This window comes from Perognathus longimembris, chromosome 5 (assembly GCF_023159225.1).
Source record: "Perognathus longimembris pacificus isolate PPM17 chromosome 5, ASM2315922v1, whole genome shotgun sequence".
In the NCBI taxonomy this organism is placed as follows: domain Eukaryota; kingdom Metazoa; phylum Chordata; class Mammalia; order Rodentia; family Heteromyidae; genus Perognathus; species Perognathus longimembris.
Window position 1 is genome coordinate 61,273,676 of NC_063165.1, and position 25,583 is coordinate 61,299,258.

Genomic DNA, 25,583 nt, shown 5'->3' on the forward strand with positions numbered 1-25,583 from the left:
TCAAGTGGCAGAGTGCTAGCATTGAGCAAAAAGGAAGCCAGGGACAGTGCTCAGGCCCTGAGTCCAAGTCCCAGGACTGGCCAAAAAAAAAAAAAAAAAAGTGGTTTTGTAAACTCGGGCCAACCGAATACTAACTGGACTGTCATTTCATTCACAAGGACTGGAGGGAAGATCTCAGATCACACTTGATTTCAACACACCCAAGCCAAACAACTAATAAACCACCCACAAAGAATGAAACTATTTTGAACACGTCATCCTGCAAATGCAAATTACATTCTGATCTGCATAAAACTGTGCAAGGTAGAAAGTATCTGACCTTGTACTGAAAAAGGGGAGGAGTCAAGGATTCTGAAGGGGTGGAACAACCCTGTCTGCAGCACGCTTAGTCCCTCCCTCTGCTTCCTGCTGTCACCACACCTCTGGATTCCAGATCTGAGCTGGCAGTAAGCAAAACCGGACCGAAGTGGAAGCTCTCACTCAGGCTCTTCGAAGTTGATCATCCCCATGAATGCAACACCTCATCTCTCCAGGCACCATATCTGGAAGCTATACTTCTTCCTTGGTTTGATGTGTTTCGTGAGATCAGGTAGGTTGTTTATTCCACGCTGTCTTAAATGCTTAAGAAAATATTATTAGCCTTGTCATTTCTCAGTCATTAGCCTACTTCCTTCAGTGGACTTTGTAGCTTCTATAGGGTCACTTTCAAGGAAGAGACACTTAAGTAAAACAAACCTCCCAATACTAAAGAAAACTTGTTCCTAAAAACAAGGGACACTATTTCTTTAAATTAATTTTTCGTCATGTGCAAAAACTAAATATGCTGAGGGAAGGGAGGACATTGTCCAAAAAGAAATGTACTCATTACCTGACATATGTCACTGTAACTCCTCTGTACATCACCTTTAAAATAACAATTAAAAAAAAGAAAACATCTAAATATGCTGAAAAAGCAAAGGTAATGTTTCTTTCAAAGCTAACACTTCTGTTTCTTTCAATCTCTTTTGAAATAATTTATTTTCTGAAATTTTTAGAATTTGTTTTAGCAAGGTTTCTTTTATATTTTCATACAGAGTAGATTAGTCTTATAAAATTATAAAAATTAGTCTTATAAAATATATAATATTAATTATAAAATTAGTAAAATAATCTTTCATATACTTAAATTGCTTAGAATAGTGCCTGGCATTGTGATAACTCAAAGATCATTAATTGGTAATAGAAATAAAGTGAAATACTTAAGAAAAAACACTTGACACTTCTCAGCCTTCTTAGGAACCCGGCTCTTTCTCACGAGCTTATGATAACAAAGTGTTTTGAAGGGCAAGGGGAAATATGTTACATATTAAGATCCATAAAAATATTCATAACCTCTGAGCTTGTAAAGTAATTTCTGGGAATTTATTTCAAAGAAACAACTTTTTATAGATTTCTTTGAGGCTAGGAATCAGACCAAGGATTATATACATATTAAGTAAGCACCCAACCACTGAACTATACCCCCAATCCCGAGAAATAAGTGTTAAAAGGGACTTGAAGGAGATAGAGGTGAGTGGCTAAATGGCAAAGCACCTGCCTGAAGCAAAAAAGAAAGAGAGAGTGTGAGGCTCTGAGTTTGAAGCCTCTGTATTGGTACAAAAACAAGCATATAAACAAACAACCAAATAAATAATAAAAGGAAGGCAGAGGTCTCATATGCAGAAATCATGATCTGTGTTTCTTATAATAACTTGTGACTAAACAGAGATGTTCCTATTACAGGAATAGGTCATATCAATTTTGTGGGGTTGTTTTGTCTTCTGTGCTGGTCCTAGAGCTTGAACTCAGAGCCTGGGAGCTGTACCTGAACTCTTTTGCTCAAGCCTAGTGCTTTACCACTTGATCCACAGTGGCTTTTTGGTGGCTAATTGGAAATAAGTGTCTCAGAGACTTTCCTGCCTGGTTTAGATTTGAACAGCAATCCTCAGATCTCAGCCTCCTGAGTTGCTCGGATTACCAGCATGAGCCACTGGCACTTGGCCAATTTAAATTTTTTTTTCTGGGGGGGGGGCAGTCCTGGGCCTTGGACTCAGGGCCTGAGCACTGTCCCTGGCTTCTTTTTGCTCAAGGCTAGCACTCTGCCACTTGAGCCGCAGCGCCACTTCTGGCCATTTTCTGTATATGTGGTGCTGGGGAATCAAACCGAGGGCTTCATGTATACGAGGCAAGCGCTCTTGCCACTAGGCCATATCCCCAGCCCCTAATTTAATTTTTTTTAAAGTAACTTTTAAAACAATTTTGATGCTTTGTTGAAGAAATAGAATTCAAATGTGTAAACTAGAATTACAGCTATTAAAACTATGTGGATATACCCATAAATAAAGCTAAGAAAAAATAGAAAAGTTTCATTTATATTAAGATTTCAGGCCTACAGATATAATCTCTCTCTCTCTCTCTCTCTCTCTCTCTCTCTCTCTCTCTCTCTCTCTCTCTCTCTCTCTCTCTCTCTCTGTCTCTGTCTCTGGTGCTGGGGATCAAATCCAAGGCCTACGTATGTTAAGCAAGGACTCTAAGCTATACCTTCAAGTCCTTAGTATACAGGTTTGAAATTAGTTTCCTAGTATGTTAAAATTATACTAATGATGACATATTACTGAGAAGTCAATAGTTTGAGACATATGCTTATTATAATTTTTAACTTTCAAAAATGAGAGCCACTGGCTCACACCTGTAACCAAGCTGCTGAGGAGACTGAGATCTAAGGATTACAGTTCCATGCCAACCTAGGCAGACAAATCTGAGAAACACTTCCAATTACCCAGCATAAGCTGGAACTGGAGATGTGGTTTAAGAGGTAGAGTGTCAGCCTTGAGCAGAAAAAGCCAAGGGAGAGCATAGACTCTTAGTTCAAGTCTCACTACTGTTTTACACACATACACACACACACGTGCATAAATTAAACAATATCTTAGATGAATTAGAGCTAATCATAACACAGAAACTTTATGATGCTTTCTGGGTGCTTCCTTCCAGTCTCTTGTTACATATCTCTATTTACAAATTTGGAATAATGGCAAGTTAACTTGTTTGTGACCTGCCTTTTTACTTAGCATCTCATAAATGAAATCTTATTTTAGGTGAATTTTGAAGATAGAATCAAAGCAGAGACACGCCACACAAAAAAAGCTTTTGTAGCTATAAGCTAAATCTAAACTTTTCAAAGTCTAGAAACAATGAAGCTGAAACTTTCGTGTGTGGGAGGTAGGTGGGTCATATGCTTGCAATAGCAGAAATGATTAGTCACAAATGCTTAGGCTTTTCATTTCTTCATTGTCTTGTCACCAAGTTAGCAAGAGTTAAGATAGGATTCAGAAATCCCAAGAACATAAATAAATCATTCGCTTCAAAGATCTTAGTTTTGCTGTGCTAATCTTTGTGAAGTCATGATAGGAATGTTTGCTATGATCTTGCTAGTGGACACAGAATGGCTAGAGAGCTCTAAAGTATATCAGAATCATCCAGGAGTGGGGAAAGTGATTAAAAATGTAGACTTCACCCCAAAGATCCAGACTCTAAGAGTCTGGAGTGAAATACTAGAATCTACATTGTAAACAAGGCCTCCATGTTTTTCGATTTCAGGTAGCCCTAAGAACACATACTGATAAATATGGTTCTAAATTGTCTTTTTGTCATAATTGTGTGTGTGTGTGTGTGTGTGTGTGAGTGTGTATGTACTTGGAGCTTGAATTTAGGGTCTGGGCACTGTCTCTTAGCTTTTTTGTTCAAAGCTGGCACTCTTACCACTTCGCTATAGCTCCACTTCTACCTTTTTGGTAGTTAATTGGAAATAAGAGTCTCATGGACTTTTCTGCCCAGTCTGGCTGCCAAACATAAGCCTCATATCTCTGCCTCCTGATTAACAAGGGTTATAGATTTGAGCCACCAGTGCCTGGCTAGATGGTGTGTGTGTGTGTGTGTGTGTGTGTGTGTGTGTGTGTGTGTGTGTGTGTGTGTGTATGCGTGTGTATGTGTTTTCCTGTTCTAGGACTTGAACATGAAGCCTGGGCACTATCCCTGGGCTCTTTTGCTTAAAGCTAACACTCTACCTCTTGAACTACAGTTCTACTTCTGGATTTTTGTGGTTAATTACAGACTTGAGTCTCTCAGACTTTTCCTACCCAAAACTGTGATCCTCAAATCTCAGCCTTCTCAGTAGCTAGAATTACAGGTGTGAAACACTGGCGCCCACTAATTTGTTCATTTTTAACAATAAGCTAAGTCAGTCATATTAAGATGCATATTACAAACCCACTTTTGCTTACTGACTCATAAAATCTCAGATCTCTCCTTTGCTCACATCCACAGTGGCCACATCAAAGGGTCATTTCGCCTACAATTCCATCTTTTCACAGACACCTCTTTGGCTATAAATGAAGAGTTTCTTCCCTACGAAGAGGTAGGTTTCCCTGCAGTCAGAAATGTGAAACGTTAAATTAGGTCCTAAAGAAAGTAGAAGGTAAAAAGCCAGATCTGAGTGTGACTGAGACAGCACAAGCAATTGCCTTTAGTTCCAAGTCTGTGTGTCTTATAAAAAGGAGATTCAGAGCAAAAGGATGGTCTGAAACTTTCCTCAGAAAGGGAATAGGACTAATATTCTTGTCTCACACTTTTGTCTTTCTCTGTACTTGCCTCTCTTCCTATCTCCCCTTTCCCTACCTACACGCTCCCTCCCCACCCCGTCTTTGCTGGGAATCAAATTCAGGACTTAACACATGCTAGATAAGTACTGTATCACTGAGCTATATCCATGGCCTAGAATCATACTTTTCTTTTCATTTGACTGGAATTCATATCAAATAAGTTTATGGAAGAAACATATCTATCCCACCCACATAAACAATGTAACAGTTGAAATGTAAGAGTAAGACAGGTATGGAGACAGGGGGCTTTTTTAACCTGCAGTGGTAGAGCATGGTCTAGCAATCTCATCTTCAGTTGGAAAAAATAAAAACCAGGATCCAGAATCAGTGACTATAGAGAATTATCTCAAAAACATCTACGTTTTCTTGTTGTTGTTTTGGGGGTTTTGTTTTTAAGTGTGTGTAAGACGTTTTTTGTTTTATTTTTGCTTTTATTGGGGCTTTAACTCAGAGCCTCATTAGAGAACTCAAAGCTTCAAGATCTTGCTTGGCTTTTTCACTCATTGCTGATGCTCTACTACTGAGTCATGCTTCCAGTCTGGCATTTTGCTGGTTAATCCAAGATAAGAATCTTTTGAAATTTCCTGCCTAGGATCTCTCCAGGTCTTACTTAGCCTCTGGAGTAGCGAGGATTACAGATGTGAGCTATTGGCTCCTGACTAGAAGCTTTGGTTTTGTTTCATTTCATCTTTTTGAGATGGGTTCTCTCAATGTGCAGGCTGGCCTGAACATCTGGGCTCAAATGATCTTTCTTCATCCATCTCACAAGTAAGCGTGAGCCACTACCTGTTTTGTTTTGCTTTTTTTTTTTTTTCTTCCAGTCCTGGGCCTTGGACTCAGGGCCTGAGCACTGTCCCTGGCTTCTTTTTGCTCAAGGCTAGCACTCTGCCACTTGAGCCACAGCGCCACTTCTGGCCATTTTCTATATATGTGGTGCTGGGGAATTGAACCCAGGGCTTCATGTATACGAGGCAAGTGCTCTTGCCACTAGGCTACATTCCCAGCCCCTGTTTTGCTTTTTAACAGCTTTATTGAGGCATAATTCGTTTACTTTATTATTCATCTACTTAAAGTGTGCAATTAGGGTGAAGTTCAGTGGCTTAGAGCTTAGTGCATATATGAGGCCATGGGTTCCATTCCCAGCACTAGAAAAAGAAATTCATGATTGCAAAAAGGTACTCTGTTCTCTTTGTTTATAATACCCATTTTTGTCTTGCTCAACTCTCAATATCCACTAGTGTATTTTCTGTCTCTACAGATTTCACTATTCTGGATATTTCATAAGATGAAATCAAAATACATTGTTATTCGTGACTGACCTCTTTTTTTTATTGTATTACTATTATTATCATTACCTCTGTGTGTGTGTGTGTGTGTGTGTGTGTGTGTGTGTTGCACTGTTACTAGGGCTTGAACTCAGGGCCTCATGCTCTCACTTAGCTTTTTTGCTCAAGGCTGGCACTAACACTTGGGCCATGCCCTCACTTCTGGATTTTGCTGGTTAACAGGAAATAAGAGTTGAATGGATTTGTCTGTCCAGGGCTGGCTTCAAGCCAGGATTCTCAGATCTCAACCTCTTGAATTGAGCCTGTAATCTGGCATTTTTTTCTTTTATAATGCTTTTGAAAGTAATCTTTCCTTGGTGTAGATTATGAGCTTCATTTTGTTGTAGCACGTGGAATCATCTTTGTTAATTGTGTGTGTGTGTGTGTGTGTGTGTGTGTGTGTGTGTGTGTGTGGTGTGTAGTATTGGGTCTTGAAGTCAGTGCCTTGAGCTTGCATGTCTTGTTTACTTGGTTGCTGCTCTACCACTTGAGCCACACCTACTGTCTGACTTTTTGCTGGTTAATCAGCGATGGAGTCTTGAGGACTGGCTTAAACTATTGATCTTCTGGATGTTGGCTTCCTAAGTAGCTAGGATTACATGTATGAACCACTATACTAAAGGACATTATTCGGGCAGAGGGTGGGGGATACTTGACCTAATCTCTAGGAAATGAAAAAAACCACCTAGTCTTACATTTTAGTTTGAGAAAAATTGTATTCTATTAATTTTTAAACTTTATTCATGAGAGCAAGTACCAAACTCAGGTCTCAGACTCTTGGTTCTGTGCTACCAAGGAGAAATTCTGGCACTTTATGTTGGCTCACAGAATTTTAGGAATCCTTAGTTAAGGAAATGAAAATGACAGAACGAAAGGAATTAATACTTATTGAGTATCTATTTTCTAATCAATTTCATGCCAGGTAATTTGCTTATAGCATTTCATTTAGTCTATCTAACAACCTTCAAAGTAAATTGTATCATTCCAATGTATCATCAACATCATCAACAACTCCTATTTTATTTTATTTTTTTGAGCATCTACTTTGTGCCAGAAAGCATTCTAGATACCTTACAGGCATTATCTCTAATATAACCATACAATTCTGAAAGCAGAGCCAGGATGAAGAGGAGGTGAATAAGAAGAGTGACATTCACCAGGTACAAAATCTAAGAAGAGGCAGAGTACCAAAACTCAAAGAGTCAAGAGAAAGGATATTTTAATGCAATATTTTACAAAAATCACATCAATTCAAATAAAGTAATGATACACAAAATGTTGAACAGTTTTTGTTTTATCATCTATGCTATTATATCATAGAAGGTATTTCCAATCAGCCAGCTGTTCCTAGTTTTAGGGCACAGGACTAGGCCTTGCTAGGCAGCTTATGATAGTTGACAATGGTTTGTGTGAGCAGACTGAAAGACACAGGAATTTATATAGTCTTTTTTTTTTTTTTTGCCAGTCCTGGGGCTTGAACTCAGGGCCTGAGCACTGTCTGGGGCTTCTTTTTGCTCAAGGCTAGCACTCTGCCACAGAGCCACCTTTGGCCTTTTCTATATATGTGGTGCTGAGGAATCAAACCCAGGGCTTCATGTATGCGAGATAAGCACTCTTGCCACTAGGCCATATTCCCAGTCACATTTTTTTTTTTTTAATTGTAGAGCTTTCACAAACTTTTCCCACTTGGTTCAAAATACATTTGTTTCATTTGGTTTGTGGTGCTGGGGATTGAACCTAGGGTCTCACACATGCTAAGCAAGTGCTTTATCACCAGACCCAATCCCTATCCCTCAGGAGATATTTTTTTTCTTTTTTTTTTTTTGCCATTAAGATTACGTTTAAGTACACATTAAACAAGAGATTGATTATCTAAAATCAAATGTAACACTTTTGAAAGAGACATTCTAAAATATCTGATTTCAATGACAAATTAAAAAATTTACTGAGTAGTCTGATTTCTAAGTTTATCTTGCTGTTAATTTCATTAAACATATTGACTATTTTTTCAGTAGGCAGACAATTATGTTCACTTTAGAGACAATATTTTTTGTTGATTATTCAGTAGAATTCATTATGTTACCTAATATGCACAGAATGGACTTTTCTATGAAATTATGTAGGATGTCATGTTATCTTCTCCATATTAATAACCTAATTGTATTTTCATATGTGCAAGTAAACTTTATAAGCAATATTCTTTGTTAGCTCTCTCTACTCTAGTTGCTGGTCGCCACACAATCGGAGCTTGTTTTAAGAGTTCTTTTTTAAAAAATGGATTTACATTCACAAGGCTTTTATCCTGTTTGGGTTTCCAATGCAAACTGAGTTTTCTTCCAGGTGAAAGGCATTCCACATATATTACATTCCTAACGTTTCTCACATGTGTGAATTCTCTTAGGCCTGCTAAAGTGAGTTTTGGTTGAAAGACTTTCTATGTTTACAAGGTTTCTCACCTGTGTGAATTCTATTATCCATGCCAAAGTCTGTCCACATTTGTTGCATTCATAAGGTTTCTCTCCTGTGTGTTCTCTGATGAACATCAAGGTCTGTCCCACTTCTAGGTGAAATAATTTTCTCATTTGTTACATTCAAACTTGCGGCTTGTGGTCCATCATTCCTCTTCCAGGCTGGGAATCTGCTGAAATGATCCCAGGGTATAGCAGACACCAGAAATCTAGGCCATACCAGTAATAATATTCTCCCATGAGCTCCGTGTGTACCTTGGACACGCCATAGATGGTCCTGGGCCTCTGAATACAGAGATCTGGGGTTGGATTCCAGGGAGACCTCCTCAGATGACCAGTTGGGCTCCTCAAATGACCCGCGGGTGCAGCCGCCTGGGACGAGGAGCCAGGTTTGCACCAGGATGCTCCAATTTCAAGCTTTTTGTGTAATACTCTCCGTTTTCCATGGGACGCTTATCTCCTGGATTGAGTAGATAGGACATTACAAGGCAGAGGATCTGAACTGGAAGAGAGAGAGAGATTCTGATAATATGCATTTGCGTGCTTTTTCTTTTGCTTCATATGGCTCTGTATCATACTGCCTGACAAATTATCATTATTATGTTCATTTGACAAATGCAAAATGAGGTCTAAAGATGTTAGCTGATGAATTAATTAATAAGGTTCACAAAGCAAGTAGGCTGTGGGGTTAGACCTCAAACTTACGTTTTCTTCTAAAATCATGTTGCCATTTTGTTTTAAGATGTTACACTAAGGCTGAGTACCAGTGACTTATGCTTGGAAGACTGAGAATGTTGAGATTGTAATTCAAGGGCGGAGGAGGAAGAGGAGGAGGAGAAGGGGGAGGGGGGAGGGGAGGGGGAGGGGGAGGAGGGGGAGGAGGAAGAAGAGGAGGAGGAGGAGGAGGAGGAGTTGTTGTTAGATCAGGGGTGACAATTTTTTTTCATAAATATTTTCAGCTTTGTGGCCCATGATCGCGACCACTGAACTCAGCTAGTAGGCAGAAAAGCAGCCATGAACAGCATAAAAATTGGTGTGGTCAGCTTTGGCTTGTGGACAACTATGATCAGATTATAACACAATGTCTTACATACAAATAAACGATTGGTATCAAAGTTAGAGCAGATTGCTTAACTTGGATATGGCTTTTTGTTGTTGGTGGTGATGGTGATGGTGGTGGTGGTGTGTGTATGTATGTGTGTGTGTTGGTATGGGGTTTTGAACTCAGGGCCTGGGCACTGTCCTTTAGCTTTTTCACTCAAGGCTGATGCTTTGCTACTTGACCCACAGCTCTATTTCCAGCTTTGGGGTGTGTGTGTGTGTGTGTGTGTTTAATTTTAGATAAGAGTCTCATAGACTTTTCTGCTCAGGTTGGCTTCAGACCTTAATTCTCAGATCTCAGCTTCCTGAGTAGCTAGGATTGTAGGCAGGAGCTACCACACCCAGCTTATATATGTCCCTTTTTTAAAAAAAATTTATTTGTTTATTACTTGAACACAAATTTTTTGACAAGGTGTTGTGCAAAAAGGGTACAGTTACATAGTAGGGCAGTGTGTACATTTCTTGTGATATCTTATGTCCTGTTTTTCTATCTATATGTTCCTTTTAACTTAAGAAAGAGAATGCAGTATTTGAATCTGAATTTCTCATCAGATAGTGTTGCAGACATCATCCATCCAATTGTAATTTTCCAAATGGCAACAGGGGATAATTGAATTTCAAAGTAGCCTGAAAGGGACAGGCCTGATTTCTCCTCTTTCAAATGAACCCTGATAGCAGAAGTTAAGCTTTAAAAACCAGTCTAACATGTTCTATGGTTACTTGATTGTCCTCGGTTAAGGCTGCCTTTGAGCAACCTTGACCTTGCAACAAAACAACAGGATAACAAAAAGAAGACATACAAGGTAGCTGGCCCCTTTAGCAGTAAGAACACAAATTAGAATTTAAGGGACATAATGTGAGTGAAGCCATTAAACACATCATTAGGCTAATAAATTCATGTCAGGATATGAACAAACTTAGAAGTAAACATGAACTCCCCGTGGGAAGACAGCAGCAGTTAGTCTCCTAGGGGAAAGGAGAAGCCCAGGAAAAGAATGAGTTGAGGGCCAAGTATTACACAGACATCAAACTATGTAACCAGGGAACTGTGATTCTAGGATATGTTGCTTTTTTGCCCGTCACTCAGGCTAGTCTGGAACTGCACAGCTCAAGCCATCCTCCTACATCAAGCTCTTCATTTGCTAGGACTATAGGTACATGTTGCTGGGCTCGGCTTCATATAGATGATGAGGTTTGTTTGTTTGTTTGCTTCTGGTGCCAATCTTGGAGCTTGAATTCGGGGCCTGGGCCCTGTCCCTGAGCTTTTTTGCTGAAGGCTGGCACACTACCACTGGAGCCACAGTTTCATTTCCAGCTTTTTTGGTAGTTAATTGGAGATAAAAGTCTCTCACACTTTCCTGCCTGAGCACACTTTGAACCTCAATCCTCATATCTCAGCCTCTGGAGTAGCTAGGATTACCGGAATGAGCCGCTGGTGCTTGACTGAAGATGATTTTTTTCCCCTCTCCTCTGGTGGTACTGGGGCTTGAACTCATGACCTTATGCTTGTGCTAGGCAATCCTCTACCACTTGAACCGTCCTATCAGTCCCATAAAATGATTGTTACACATGCATTCTGTGTGTGTGTGTGTGTGTGTGTGTGTGTGTGTGTATGTGTTTGTTTGTGCTAGGGCTTGAACTCAGGGCCTCAAACTCTCACTTGGCTTTTTTGCTCAAGGCTGGTACTCTCCCACTTGAGCCACAGCTTCACTTATTTTTTTTTTTTTTTTTGTCAGTCCTGGGGCTTGGACTCCGGGCCTGGGCACTGTCCCTGGCTTTTTTTTGCTCAAGGCTAGCACTCTTATCATTTGAGCCACAGTGCCACTTCTGGCTTTTTCTGTGTATGTGGGTTTCATGCATGCTAGACAAGCACTCTACCACTATGCCGCATTCCTAGCCCACACTTATGGGTTTTTGTTGGTTAATATTGCTGATAAGAATCTCACAGAATTTTCTGCCCAGGTTGGCTTCAAACCCCTATCCTCAGATCCGAGGCTCCCGAGTAGCTAGGATTATGCATACATTCTTGTTATTTGTGGTAGCTATGTTCTATAACGTGGCCTCAAACACTCAATTGGGATTACAGAACTATTGCTCCTAGGGAAATATAGGGTTAGGTATCTGCAAGCTTTCCAGGTAGCAGTACTTTTGTTACCTGGTCAGTAAATACCCTCCTATGTGTCTTGTTTAAACATATTTTTATGTATACTGCTTATTAACACTAGATGAGTAGCTCATAGCACTATAACTGGTGCTTGAACAGAGCCTATCTAACTTCCCTGTGGTGGGTGCATGGCAACCTTCTTAGGCAAGGCAAAATTAGCCAGTATGTCAACACTTGGCTTAGGTGCCATTCTAGACATTGAAACAATCAAGGAAAAGCACTAGGCAGCAAAAACATGGTAGGAAGTGCCTGTCACTGAGTGACTGTGAAAAGGTCACTGGTTAGAGTATGAAAGCGGAAACAGAAAGTGTCATCAGTAGGACACATGGCAGAAAGCACCATGCTCATGATAGTCCAACACAGTTTCCAGATCCAGTTACACACTGGAAATTATACCTAATTTTGCAGTGACTGAGCAGTCACTGTCCATGTGCAGTTCTACACATTTGCACCTCATGACAGAACTGATAATATTTCACATAAAACCAAACTTCTCCAGGTGCCTGCAATCCTAACTACTCAGGATGCTGAAGATCTCAGTTGAAAGCCAGCCGGGGCAGACAAATCTGAGAGACTCACATCTCCAATTAACCAACAAACAAGCCAAAGGTGTCTGCTGGGAATATAGCCTAGTGGCAGAGTGTTTGGCTTGCATACATGAAGCTCTGGGTTCGATTCCTTAGCACCACATATATAGAAAAAGCCAGAGGTGGCGCTGTGGTTCAACAGCTAGAGTGCTAGCCTTGAGCAAAAAGAAGCCAGGGACAGTATTCAGGATCTGAGTTCAAGGCCCAGGACTGGCAAAAAAAAAAAAAAAAAAAAGCCAGAGGTGTGATTCAAGAGGTAGAATGCCAGCCTTGAACTAAAAATAAAAAGCCAAGCAAGAGTATGAGACCATAAGTTGCAGCCCTAATACTGGTGAGATAAACAAATGAACAAGCAAGCAAGAAAATAAATAACTTCCCAATATGATAAAAGAGCACACAAATACAAAGCAAACAAGCTATCAATCAAAACGAGCACAGTTACATAGCAAGAGGTAGTGAACCTTCAGGCACCAGCATCAGTCAACAAAGCATTACAGTGTTAAATCCAATTATTTCACTTCTGATCCTGCAAGAAACAGACACCAAGATTGGCTTGGGCATGCTAGCCATTTTTTTTTGAGGGAGGGCATGGAAGAGTACAGGGACAGGGAGTAGGAATTGTACCTGAGAAATGAGAGGAAAGTAAAATTGGATAGGGAAGAGCCTCAAACCTGAGCACAGTTCTGGCAATATCTCAGTCAGACAGATGGGGAGTCCCAAGGCCAAAGTAGCCTGATAGAGGGCATCTGACATGGAGCAAGAATGACCAGCTCAACTGTGCTCCCTGAAGTTCAGGCAGGCCTCAATCTTGTGATCCTCCTGCCCAATCTCCTAAGTGCTGAGGTGTGCACACCTGAAGGGGGGAAATGAAGAGCCAGACTTTGAAGTCAGGCCCCACTTTACCACATAAACGTGAGATAAGCAGGCCCTGTGAGCAAACCCAGGACTAGCTTATTAGGGCCCAGCCAGCCGGTGGAGAACTCTAACAACTGGGAATGCTTAACTCTAACTGCCCCTAGAATGCCTCGAGCCCTGAGCCAATCAGATTTGTACCCGTAATCTTGCTTGCTTAAACACCTGATTGCTGTAACTTTGTCTTTGGCCTTTATAAGCTCGGTGTAAGCGGAGGTGGGGGCTGCCTCCTAACCTCCGCTGTGTCGGTGGGTAGGACAAGGCCCTGCTTGAATAAAGTCTTGCCTTGCTATTGCATTTCGGAATGTCTGAGTCTCGGTGGTCTTCTTGGTGGTGGTCTCGCGACTTGGCACAACACACCCACACTTGGCTTAATGCCTTCATTGTTGTTGTTTTAAATGCTCCACTGTTGGCACTTACATATTTTCAGATGATAAAATTCTTGAGATGCTCAGACCAGGCCAAGTTTCCTTATTGATGTTCTCACTTCACATGGTATTTCCTTCATGTGGTTTATTATCACACATAGCAATCTTATACTCATTTATGTGTTTTATTAATACCTGGCTTCCCTTCTAAAATGCCACCTGATCCAGGTGTGGTGGCTCATTCTGGTAATTTCAGCTACTCCAGAAGTGGAGATGGGAAAATGGTGGTTTGAGGCCAGACTGTGCAAAAGCACAGGATTCTTTTTGAAAAATAAAGTAAAAAAGCAAAAGTATTGGAGGTGTGGTTCAAATGGTAAAGTGCCTAGTAAGCATGAGCCCCTAAGTTCAGTACGCTGTGCCATGAAAGAAAGAGAAGGAAGGAAGGAAGGAGGAAAGGAAGGAAGGTGGAAAGGAAGGAAGGTAGGAAAGAAGAAGGAGTGAGGCTGACATAGAATCTAGGTTTAAGTCTACTCTCACTGAATAAGTTACATGTATTCTCTAAGAATGAGAAGAAAATAAACATAAAGCTCAAAGAGGAAGGAAATTGACTTCTTTTCACTTATTTGCAATAGACTTCTCCAGGGCATTCCCCGTAGACAGCTAAAATGCTTTAACTATATGTGACATTAGAATTGTTCCATCAGATGAAAATTGAAAAGCTATTTGTTCTGTCCTTACAGTTCAGTAACCATCAATTCTAAGTCTCATTTTTATTTTTGCCCCTAAGTCTCAATTTTTAAATTAAAAAAAATTACTTGAGCTGGGTCATGATGGCTTGTACCTGTAATCCTAGCTACTCAGGAGGCTGAGATCTGAGAACTTTGGCTTGATGCCATCTTAGGCAGGAAAGTCTATGAGACTTTTCTCTACAATAAACTACCAAAAAGCCAGGAGTGGAGCAGTGTCTCAAGTGGTAGAGCATCAACCATGAACAAAATAAGCTCAGGGATAGTGTCCAGGCTCTGAGCTCAAGCCCCAGAATTGGCATACACACACAAAACTAGATGTATCTGTCTGTCTGTCTGATCAGCCATCTCTTTAAGTAGTTGTACAAAGGGGTTTCAATTCAAGAAATCTCTGAGGGCTCTGATAAAGTATTCAGCAAGCCCAAGAGGTTGGCTGAACCATCTGTAGACTCGGAAGTTGGTAGGTGTGGCTGATCCATAGTTCTGCCCTTAAACCCTTCTTGGAGCCCTAGAGGCCTCAGGTGTGTGGCTGAGAACCCCATGGCCTAGCATTGCTCATAGTCAGGTAAGCAGTTTTCTTGAGAAAGGGATATTCTCTTGGCCAGTATGACTTCATTCAGAATTAATCTCTCTACATTCCTCCCTTGAGCAGATAGGTGACAGGAGAAACGTGACAAGATTTCTCCAAAGCAACCTGATGAGTCAGTTGCCCAACAGGAACAAAGCCGAGTTTATTGATGACTAAGACTGAAAGGCTCCAGCCCTCCCTGATACCTTCTATTTAACAGTATGACTAATTGAATAGTCATTTATTTGCTCTGGGACTTGCTCCACAAACACCAGATCAGTTTCAATGCCTGTTCTCTATCAGATTATAGCAAGCAGTCTACCAGAAGTGCAAGTGAAGGAGGCCAAGGGAGGTGGATTCCTTTACATGGCAGATGCTTCCTTATACCTCTGTATGACACACAGGGGACAGACAAAGGCAGGAATTTGGAGGTCAATACAGAGTACCTTTCTTCCAGAGTGATTTTTGTTTGTTTGTTTGTGCTGGGCCCAGAGCTTAAACTCAAGGCTTTGCACTCTTGCTCAAGTTTTTCACTCTGCTCCACCACTCTACCACTTGAACTACACCTCCACTTTCAGCTTCTTGCTAGGTAATTGGAAATAAAAGTCTCTCAGATTTGACTGCTTGGGCTGGTTTCTAACCTCAATCCTCAGATATCAGCCTCCTAAGTAGCAAGGAATAGGGGCATGAGGCATCAGTGCCCAGCTTAGAGTGAAGAATTTTAAAGCGTCTTTGATGTTTTAACCATTCATTTACACTTTTTTTCACATTCTATTTTGGACCAAGTACCAAGGCCTTTGCAATAAGTTTCAAATAAATGCATACAGGAAAGAACCTGGGTTACTAAGTATGAATGGACCAGGGCCCTCAGACATGGGCTGCTCTGAAGCTCAGAATTAAGAAGGAAGAAGTTTTGGGTATTCAAGTAGAGAGCAATTGAGAATAGGAGCCAGGAGGAAACAGTCCCCAAGTTCTCATGGATCCTGTCAGGAAAGAAGTTTCCTAGGGCACGCTTGACTCTATTTTTGTTGTTGTTTGTTTTGCTGATACTAGAGCTAGAACTCCTCACACTCTCATTTGGCCTTTTCTGCTCAAGGCTGGTGCTCTACTACTTGAGCCACAGCTCCACTTCTGTTTTTTACTAGTTTATTAGAGATAAAAATCTTACTGGCAGCAACCATTGTAGGTTCAAAGAACAAAATCCAGCCATCAACCAATGGAGTTCTGTCATCATTATCCCACTCCTTCAGTAAATGCAAAACATTCATTTTCTTGGCATCCAGGCTTGCAATAAATCATTCAGATTCATGACAAAAAAAAAAAACCCACAAAAAATCTTACTGGCTTTTCTGCCTGGACTGGCTTCAAACCCAGATCCTCAGATTCTCAGCCTCCTTAGAAGCTGGGATTACAGCCATGAGCCGTGGGTGTCTGCTGTGTGATACATTCTATTTTTTTTTTTTTTAGACACAGATGATACATGCCCTTCATTCACCAAGCTGAGCTTCCACAGTGCTGTGGTTGGCACAGGATTAAACGTGAAGTTAATGCTCTACACGAAGAAAAACCTGAGCTGTGCACAACTCATCAATTCCACAGCATTTGGGAACTTGAACGTGACCAAGAAAACTACCTTCATTGTCCATGGATTCAGGCTAACAGGCTCTCCTCCAGTCTGGATGGAGGACTTAGTACAGGGTTTGCTCCTTGTAGAAGACATGAACGTGGTGGTTGTTGATTGGAATCGAGGAGCTACAACAGTCATATACTCGCATGCCTCTAGTAGGACCAGAACAGTAGCTGTCATCTTGAAGGACTTCATTGACAAGTTGTTGGTAAGAAAGTGTTCTCTTAGATGATTCAAGGTCAAAATGAAACTGGCCAATTACCTGGCAGTTTAAAGCTGAGAGATATATAGTTAACGTTTGAATAAGACCCATTTGAGTAAGACCCATTAAAGGTCTGGGAGGGCTTGCTGGTAAGGCACATAGAAATGGTTGTACACTGCCCAAGACAGTGATTGAAGGAAGCAACATTGACCTTGTAGATGTTGCAGCTTTACATATTACTTATGATTGTTTTCCCACAGATGATGACAGAGTATGTTGAGAAAGGGAGCTCTTTGTATCATTCAAATAATAATGGTGTTCACTGAGTAGGAGAGACACTGGATGGGCTTCCTGGTTTTAATGCTTGAAATTTCTTTTATGTCTGCAGCTAGTCTTTTGACTACAAGAGCTACCTACCTAATGTCTAGGTTCTCCAAGACTATAACTAAGGGACATATGGTCCCATAAAATGATTTATGTCTTTAGAAGGTACAAAAGGGGCAACTTTATATTTTATCTAGTGATCTAGCTCACAAATTGCCCCTTCTAACAATAACAAAAAGTGACAAAAATCTAACTATTTCAGAGTCAGGCCTGGTGGCCATGTAGCTGGAATGACATGAGTTTTACAGCTCTAGAAAGATATTCTTGAGGGGCTGGGGATATAGCCTAGTGGCAAGAGTGCCTGCCTCGGATACACGAGGCCCTAGGTTCGATTCCCCAGCACCACATATACAGAAAGCGGCCAGAAGCGGCGCTGTGGCTCAAGTGGCAGAGTGCTAGCCTTGAGCGGGAAGAAGCCAGGGACGGTGCTCAGGCCCTGAGTCCAAGGCCCAGGACTGGCCAAAAAAAAAAAAAAAAATTAAAAAAAGATATTCTTGGAATAGCTCAGGACAAGCTGTCGTAGTAGCTGGTAGACAGTATGGTCACCCTCCCTTTCTACCTTCTTTCCTTCCCTCTCTATGGGAACTCCATAAACTGAGCTAGGAGGAAGAGAAAAGAAATCACTCTAACACTGGGCCTCGGTTTCCTCATCTTATAATCAAAAGAATAATATTTATATTATATGGGAGTTGTGACATACCATGATATAGGGGTGTGTGTGTGTGTGTGTGTGTGTGTGTGCATGCATGTGTGTGTGTGTGCATGCATGCATGTGTTTCTGGAGATTGAACCCTAGGCCTTGCACATTGCTAGACAAAGAGCCCATCACTTAACTCTACCTGCAGTCCTGTTGGGATGTTTAAATGAGATAACAAATGTGTAGTACTTAGGAATATTTCCCTAATATGAACAAAGCAGAAATTTCTCAAATGTAGACAATCTGTAATGATAGACCTCTTGAAATTCCAGGCTGAAGGAGGTTCTCTTGACAACATTTATATGATTGGAGTAAGTCTGGGAGCCCACATATCTGGATTTGTTGGAGAGATGTATGGCGGGCAGCTGGGGAGAATTACAGGTGAGGCTCTGGTAGGTGGGCATGGGCAGCTGTTCAGGCTGGAGGAGCTGTGTTGCCTGCAGGAGCATTATAAAGGCAATCCAACACAGCACTTCCAAATATTTAACCTCCTAAGTATGGGTCTTCTTGTAAAGAAGGATCAAATAATAACGACCTCAGAGTATTATTATTATTAATTTTTGTGCCAGTCCTAGAGCTTGAATTCAGGGCCTAGTCACTGTCCCTGAGCTTTTTTTGCTCAAGGATAGCACTCTGTCACTTAAGCCATAGCTCCAGCTTTTTTTGGTGGCTAATTGGAGATGAGTCTCGTGGACTTTCCTGCCTGAGCTGGCTTTAAACCATGATCCTCAGATCTCAGCCTCCTGAATAGCTAGGACTACAGGCGTGAGCCATCAGTGCCCATTGACCTCAGATAAAATACATGTGACATATTTATAAATTGTATGTGTCATAGAAAAGAAGGCAATGGACCTTATTTCTCTTATGGCTAGAAAAAGCTATGTCCCTTGGGGACATTTGATCCGTGATCTAGAACAGAGTTTGCTTCCTTTCAGTGCAGACAGGATGGCCTGGCTAGCATCACTAGTGTGTTACAGTCCCCCGGCACAGCCAGAGTCTTGTGGGAGGAGAAGGATTTTGATGGCTGGGCCTTATTCTCCAGATATCAACTTTCTAGTCAACACAGAATGAAAACACTCAGAAATGCAGCCAGTGACTCCCTTCCTCCCTGGGATCTCTTGCCTGGAGCTTAGGAAATTTCCATCTGTACTCAGAGGTGAGAGAGATGAGGTGGCTCTCTCAGACAAAAGGGCTCTCTATCACTGTTCCCAGAATCCATTCTTAGGTTCAGGGAATCTTTCAAGTCCAGATAACATAGAAGATAGACATGTATGGGGAGGGGGGTAATATAAGTTATTCAAACAAAACATAATTAGGGCCCTTGTCTGAAGGAGCTATTTTAAAGTCTCTCTCTCTCTCTCTCTCTCTCTCTCTCTCTCTCACACACACACACACACACACACACACACATAGAAGCTGGCTTCTCCCACTAGTCTTCTAGTCTGAGTATGTGAGGTCATATTGTCCTGCATGACTTTTGTCATTTTAATTCAAGGCCAGGGTTGCCTCATCTTATTTGCCTGCTTTCCTAGGGAAGCAAAAACACTTTTCAAGTTTCACATGTATTATTCCTATATTCTAGAAAGCATTATACATTTTAAAATGTCCCTAATCTCATCACTGAGGAGAGAGAGGCAGGAAGATCAGAAGTTTGAGAAGTTTCAGTCTGGGCTACAAGGCAAGCCCAGTTTTTTGTTTGTTTGTTTTTATTCATTTCTTCATTGTCAAAGTGATGTACAGAGGGGTTACAGTTTCATACGTAAGGCAGTGAACACATTTCTCTCTCCCTCCCTCCCTCCCTCCCTCCCTCCCTCCCTCCCTCCCTCCCTCCCTCCCTCCCTCCCTCCCTCCCTCCCTCCCTCCCTCCCTCCCTCCCTCCCTCCCTCCCTCCCTCCCTCCCTCTCTCTCTCTCTCTGTCTCTCTCTCTCTCTCTCTCTCTCTCTTTCTTTTTTTTTTTTTTTGCCAGTCCTGGGGCTTGAACTCAGGGCCTGAGCACTGTCCCTGGCTTCTTTTTGTGTTTGCCTCTGTCCTCATCTGCTGGGAGTTCTCTTCTGGTGCTGGGACTTTTCCTAGTTCTGGGCCCAAGCCAACCTTCCTTCTACTCTGGATCTGAGTTGATGGAAAATAAACTGAAAGCACTCACCTTCCCTGGCAGCCATATATTAGAACTATCCTTGCTGCTGACCTCACCGAACCATGTCCCTCCCCTTGCCCCTGAACAAATGTACCCAATGGTCTCTGAAGAGAGCCTAAGACCAAGGCCATGTCTGAAGCTGACAACCCTGTTGAACACAGATGCTGTTAAAACCTTGAAACTCCTCAGTCAAAATAACATTGCCCACCCACCCAGCCTCCATCTCACCCCACTTCCCTCTGCACCTCAGACTTCACTCAAAGTAGACCCTGATTTTAAGAGAGGTGCACCATTTCTCCCAGGAGACTGGGTGCCATTCCCAGGCTTTCCTCCTGAATAAGACCTGTTTGTTGGTCTGTTGAGCTCTCCCTTTCTGCTCTTTTGCTTTTCTTACACAAGTAACCTGCTCCATGCTCTGGATTCAGCTTCTGAGCCTCAGCTCAATGTTCTACCTCCACGAGCTGTTAACGCTTTGCCCTCTCTGAGTCCCAAGATTAATCACAGCTCTAAGATTCATCTGAGAACTGTGATCAAGAGCAGCTTCAGAAGTCAAGCATTTTCCCTCTCTCTTCACCTCCCCTCACTGGGTGGGCTCACTGGATGTGCTGGGTTGGGGATGCAGCCTGTTTTCCACAAATGAGCAGTCCTGCTTGGTATTATCTAGGCCTCGAATGGCTGCTTCATCTCCTACATTTCCCTTCCTTCTTATTGTCTTAGTTCTATTTCTCATTTAATTAATTAACTAATTAAGTACTTAATTGTGGTTCTGAGGCTCAAATCCAGGAGTATTCTACCACTAAGCTATACCCCAGCCCAGGAATCTTCATGTCTTTTTTATGCTATTGGTTTCAAATTCAGGGTTTGGCTAGGCTATTGTTCAACCACCTGAGCCACAATTGTTAGTCCTTTTTTTTTTTTTTGTCGTGGAGCTTGAACTCAGGGCCTGGCCACTGTTCCTGAGCCTTTTCACTTAAGGTTAGTGCTCTACTTTATGCCATAGCACCACTTACACTTTTCTGGTGGTTAATTGGAGATAAGAGTCTCATGGCTTCCTTGCCTGTGCTGGCTTTGAGCCATTATTCTCAGATTTCAACCTCCTGACTAGCTAGGATTACAGGCATGAGCCATCAGTGCCCAGCTCCATTTTTTTCTTTTTCTTTTTTATTTCTTTGTTTGTGCACCAGTCCTGGGGCCTGAACTCAGGGCATGGGCACTGTCTGTGAACTTTCTTGCTCAAAGCTAGCACTTTACCACTTGAGCTATAGCCCCACATCCAGCTTTTTGGTGGTTAACTGGAGATGAGAGAGTTATGAAAGTCTCGTAGACTTTTCTTTCTGAGGTGGCTTTGAACTGCGATCCTCAGGTCTCAGTCTCCTGAGCGGCTAGGATTACAGACATGAAACAGAGGCTGCTTTCACTGTTTATTTTCTCGAACAGGAAGTGCTGTGTGGGTGAGGAGGCTTCTGAGGTGTGGAGTCTTCCCTGTTGTGTTGAATAAATCCTGTGCTGGGCACTTGAGTGCCAGGGTGTTGGCCCATCTCCTCCCACACCAGTTTCAATTGGGAGTGGACAGAAGACAGGCTGGGGTGTGGGGTGGAGTTGAGCAAAGAAAAGATAGAGAAAACAGTGCCTCTGGGAATCAGAAGAGCTCGGGGAGAGGAGGGATGGCGAGACTGATGCTCGAAGCAGTAACTTTGAGGGAAACACACTCTCTCTTCTGTTTTACATGTAACTTTGGGGACAGGAGATAACACTCCTGTCATTTGTCATATGACCCTCAAATGGTGTAAAGTAGTGGAGATGTGTTTTGCAAGCATAAGGGCCTAACTTCTATCCTGAGTTAGGTATGAAAGCCAAGCAATGCTCATACAGAGATTCTACTAGAGTCAGGCACTGGTGGCTCATGCCTGTGGTCTTGGCTACTCAGGAGGCTGAGATCTGAGGACTGTGGTGCCAAGCCAGTATGAGCAGAAAAGTCTGTGAGTTGCTTATCTCTAGTTCACCAGCAAAGATCTGGAAGATGAGGTGTGGCTCAAGTGATAGGGCATCAGCCTTGAGTGAAAAAGCCAAGGCCTTGAGTTCAAGTCCCAGTGTACACACACACACACACACACACACACACACACACACACACACTAGCAAAACAGAAACTCCATACACACAAACACAGACAAGAAAACAGTAACAAAAACAAAACTGTTGTACTGGGAAGTTTCAAAAAATAAAATTATATTTATGGACTAAAGCCTCAAAGAAAACAGATATCTTCTCATGATGGCCTCATCATAGGCTTCTAGTAAGGGGAGCCTTTTCTAGCCTCTGACTTTTTTTTTAAACATTCCTGTTATTTTTCTAATTATTATAAAGGTGATATACAGAGCTCTGTCTTCTTTTTTAAGTTCTTATTTTGTGGCTACAGTATCATAGGAACGCCTCTGTTTTTCCAGTGGCTTTGTAGCAATGGTGTATGATGTCCGATTAACAAGGACAAGGAATCAGCTCAGGCATTGTGGGATGGGTTCAATTGTCCATATCTGCAGGGAGTCAAATCCTTTTCCATACCTGGCCAGGTCCTTGGCCTGGCCAAGTTTCACCATTTCCTGCTGAGCTGACTCAACTCATGCCATGATAGCAAGAACTCCATGTGATACTCTTTGAGGCTAGGCTTTGCCTGAGATGCTTGCGTTCCGGAACCTCAGTTTAGCCAACTGTAAAATGGGAATCCTAATAGCTACCTGCCTCCCTCTCAGGTCTGCAATGTGGGTCAAATGAGCTAAGCTATGAATAAAGCAGATGCCATAAAAGAGTGATTCAGAACCAGAAGAGAGGGCTGAGTGTAGTTTCTAGATCCTCTAAAATGGGTAAAGGGGAATTTGTTATCCGCCTGGCTTTTTGCTGGTCAAGCTCTCCTGGAGTTCTCAGGAGCACTGCCAGGGCTGCACTGTGGGAACGAGCCACAGGGCTGTGGAGAGGAGCCCTAAAAAAGCAGGAGAGGAATGTGGGTGCTTGCTCACAGTGGGGTGCCCTGAAGTCTGTGAGCACCTCACCTGGAGGGATCAAAGGCATGCATGGTGACTCATGGCGTGGGGCTGCCAAGCCACTCTGTTTTCTTTCCAGGTCTTGACCCTGCGGGCCCTTTATTCAATGGGAGACCTCCCCAGGACAGATTAGACCCCAGCGATGCGAAGTTCGTGGATGTCATCCACTCCGACACTGACGGTAACATTCCTGTCATTGGGGGTCAGAGGCACTGCTCCCAGTCTCTCCAAGGAACTGTCAGGAGCAGGTTCCTCCACATGCGCTCTTTCCCTTCAGAGCAGGGCTCCAAATCTGCAGAGATGGGCAAGGGAAGGTGAAGTACCAGAGGGCCCACTAGCATGACACACTGCAGTAGGGATGACTTTCCATCATCTCTTTTAAGCGATCATAAGGCAGGCACTGGTGGCTCCCCCCTGTAATCCTAGCTACTTAGGAGGCTGAGATCTGAGGATCACAGTTTGAAGCCAACCTGGGCAGGAACATCCAGTCTCTCCAATTAGCTGCCCCTCAAAAGAGCCAGAAGTAGAGTTATGACTGAAGTGGTGAAGTGCTAGCCTTGAACAAAAAAGTTCAGTGATATCACCCAGGCCCTGAGTTCAAGCCCCAAGATTGGCACCAAATAAACAAATGAACAAAGTGATCAAGTGCCCAGTCAAGGACAGGATTTCTCCACTCTGAATAAACATTTCCTTAAATGCAGCTGGATTAAGAGTATGTGATTTCCTGGGTATCTGTCTTGGCTTTTGTTATTTCCTTAAATTGAAAGGTAAATTCAGGTGCCGTGTTTCTCCAGTGACCTGTCTCTCTGAGAATCTCCCAAGGCTATTTCTGTCTTTCAGAACGCTGATTCCTATCTGGATTTGGGTACTAGAGTCTCCCATACCCAGAGGTCTGGGAGAAGAGCTGGAGCAGGAACTGGGGAAAGAGGGAAGAAACATAACAGAGAGGTTCATTTAATTGCATGTTCTCTTTATGACATGACCACCTAAAAAACGTTAAGTGTGTGTGTGTGTTTATTAGGCTTGAACTCAGGGCTTCAGGCTTTCGCTTAGCTTTTTTCCCTCAAGGCCAGCACTCTACCAGTTTTCACTGCCAGTTTTCTGATTGTTGGTTAGTTGGTTGGTTGCTGACTAACTGGAGTCTCTTGGATTTGTGTGTTCAGACTGGCTTCCAATGAGGATTCTCAGATCTCAGCTTCCTGAGGAGCTAGGATTACAGGCAATAAAATTACAGGGCACCACCCTGATGCCTGGACCTAAAATGCCCTTGACCCAGGGCTGGGAATGTAGCTCAGGATGCCCCAGCACCACCATAAACAAGACAGAAATCAAGAAACTCAAACCCTGACCATATGCTGTGGGAACTCTGGTGTGGCCTTTGAGAAGAAAGGCCTCTCTTTGAAACAACTGCGTGGTGGGCTTGCAAAAGTGTGATGCCTCAGTGCTATTTTTATGCTTGAAGGAATAAACCAGTTTACTTTTTATTCTTGGAAAATGAATTTTGAAGGAAAATTCTCCTTCAGCAGGGTAGTGAGGCAGATGTGAACTCAGAATCCAGGTTCTACTCTTTTTTTTGTTTTTTGTTTGTTTTCTTTTTTAGGTACAGTCCTCGGACTTGAACCCAAGGCCTAGGCAGTGTCCTTGAGCTCTTTTGCTCAAGACTAGTGCTCCACTTTAGTCATAGATCCAATTTTTGCCTTTTTTTTTTGGTGGTGGGGTCAATTGGAGATAAGAATCTCATGGACTTGCCTGCCTAGGCTGGCTTTGAACTGCCAGTCTCAGACCTTAGCCTCCTTCTGAGTAGGTAGGATGAATGATGTGAGCCACTGGTGCCCAGCCTAAATGTAGATTTTATTTAAGTTTTAGCAGGATTTATTTTAATATAACACTGTTGAGTTAGGAAGAAATGGAAAAAAGAGAGAACCATTTCCCATTCCTCATGCAAGTAATAGTAGTTAAAGGCTCCTAAATATAATTTTAAGACCCTCATTTTCTAGAAATGTTTCCATTCATTTTTATCATCCTGGATCCCAATTTTATTTTCTCTTTTTCCTAGACCTGGGGCTTGAACTCAGGGCCTGGGACTGTCCCTGAGCTTTTGTGCTCAAGGCTAATACTCTATCACTTTGAGCACCACTTAGTGTTCTATCATTTCCAATAGACTGAAAGAAGGTAGAATGACTAAAGAAAAAAAATATTCATTTATTAATTTTTTGGTGCCAGCACTGGGGCTTGAATTGAGGGACCTGTGCTTTTGTTTAGATTTTTTGCTCAAGGCTGCCTACTGTGAAGGTGGAAAGTTCTAAGCAGTACAAAAAGTACAATGTTTCTTTTCTAGCACTGGGCTACAAGGAACCATTAGGAAACATAGACTTCTACCCAAATGGAGGGTTGGATCAACCTGGCTGTCCCAAAACCATATTTGGAGGTAAGTGCAGATATTATTTATTTATTTATTTATTTATTTATTTATTTATTTATTTATTTATTTATTTTTGGCCAGTCCTGGGCCTTGGACTCAGGGCCTGAGCACTGTCCCTGGCTTCCTTTTGCTCAAGGCTAGCACTCTGCCACTTGAGCCAC

General features: G+C 42.2%; 1 protein-coding gene across 1 annotated transcript in view; it reads left to right on the forward strand.

Moving 5' to 3' along the window:
- The first annotated feature begins 549 nt into the window (after positions 1-549).
- Liph (lipase H) overlaps positions 550-25,583 on the forward strand; it is a 37,011-nt gene continuing 11,977 nt past the window's right edge. The window contains exons 1-5 of the mRNA XM_048347014.1: positions 550-589; positions 16,386-16,753; positions 18,101-18,209; positions 23,080-23,181; positions 25,339-25,428. Coding sequence (XP_048202971.1) covers positions 571-589; positions 16,386-16,753; positions 18,101-18,209; positions 23,080-23,181; positions 25,339-25,428 — 688 coding nt within the window. The 5' untranslated portion in view covers positions 550-570. The remainder of the gene's footprint in view (positions 590-16,385; positions 16,754-18,100; positions 18,210-23,079; positions 23,182-25,338; positions 25,429-25,583) is intronic.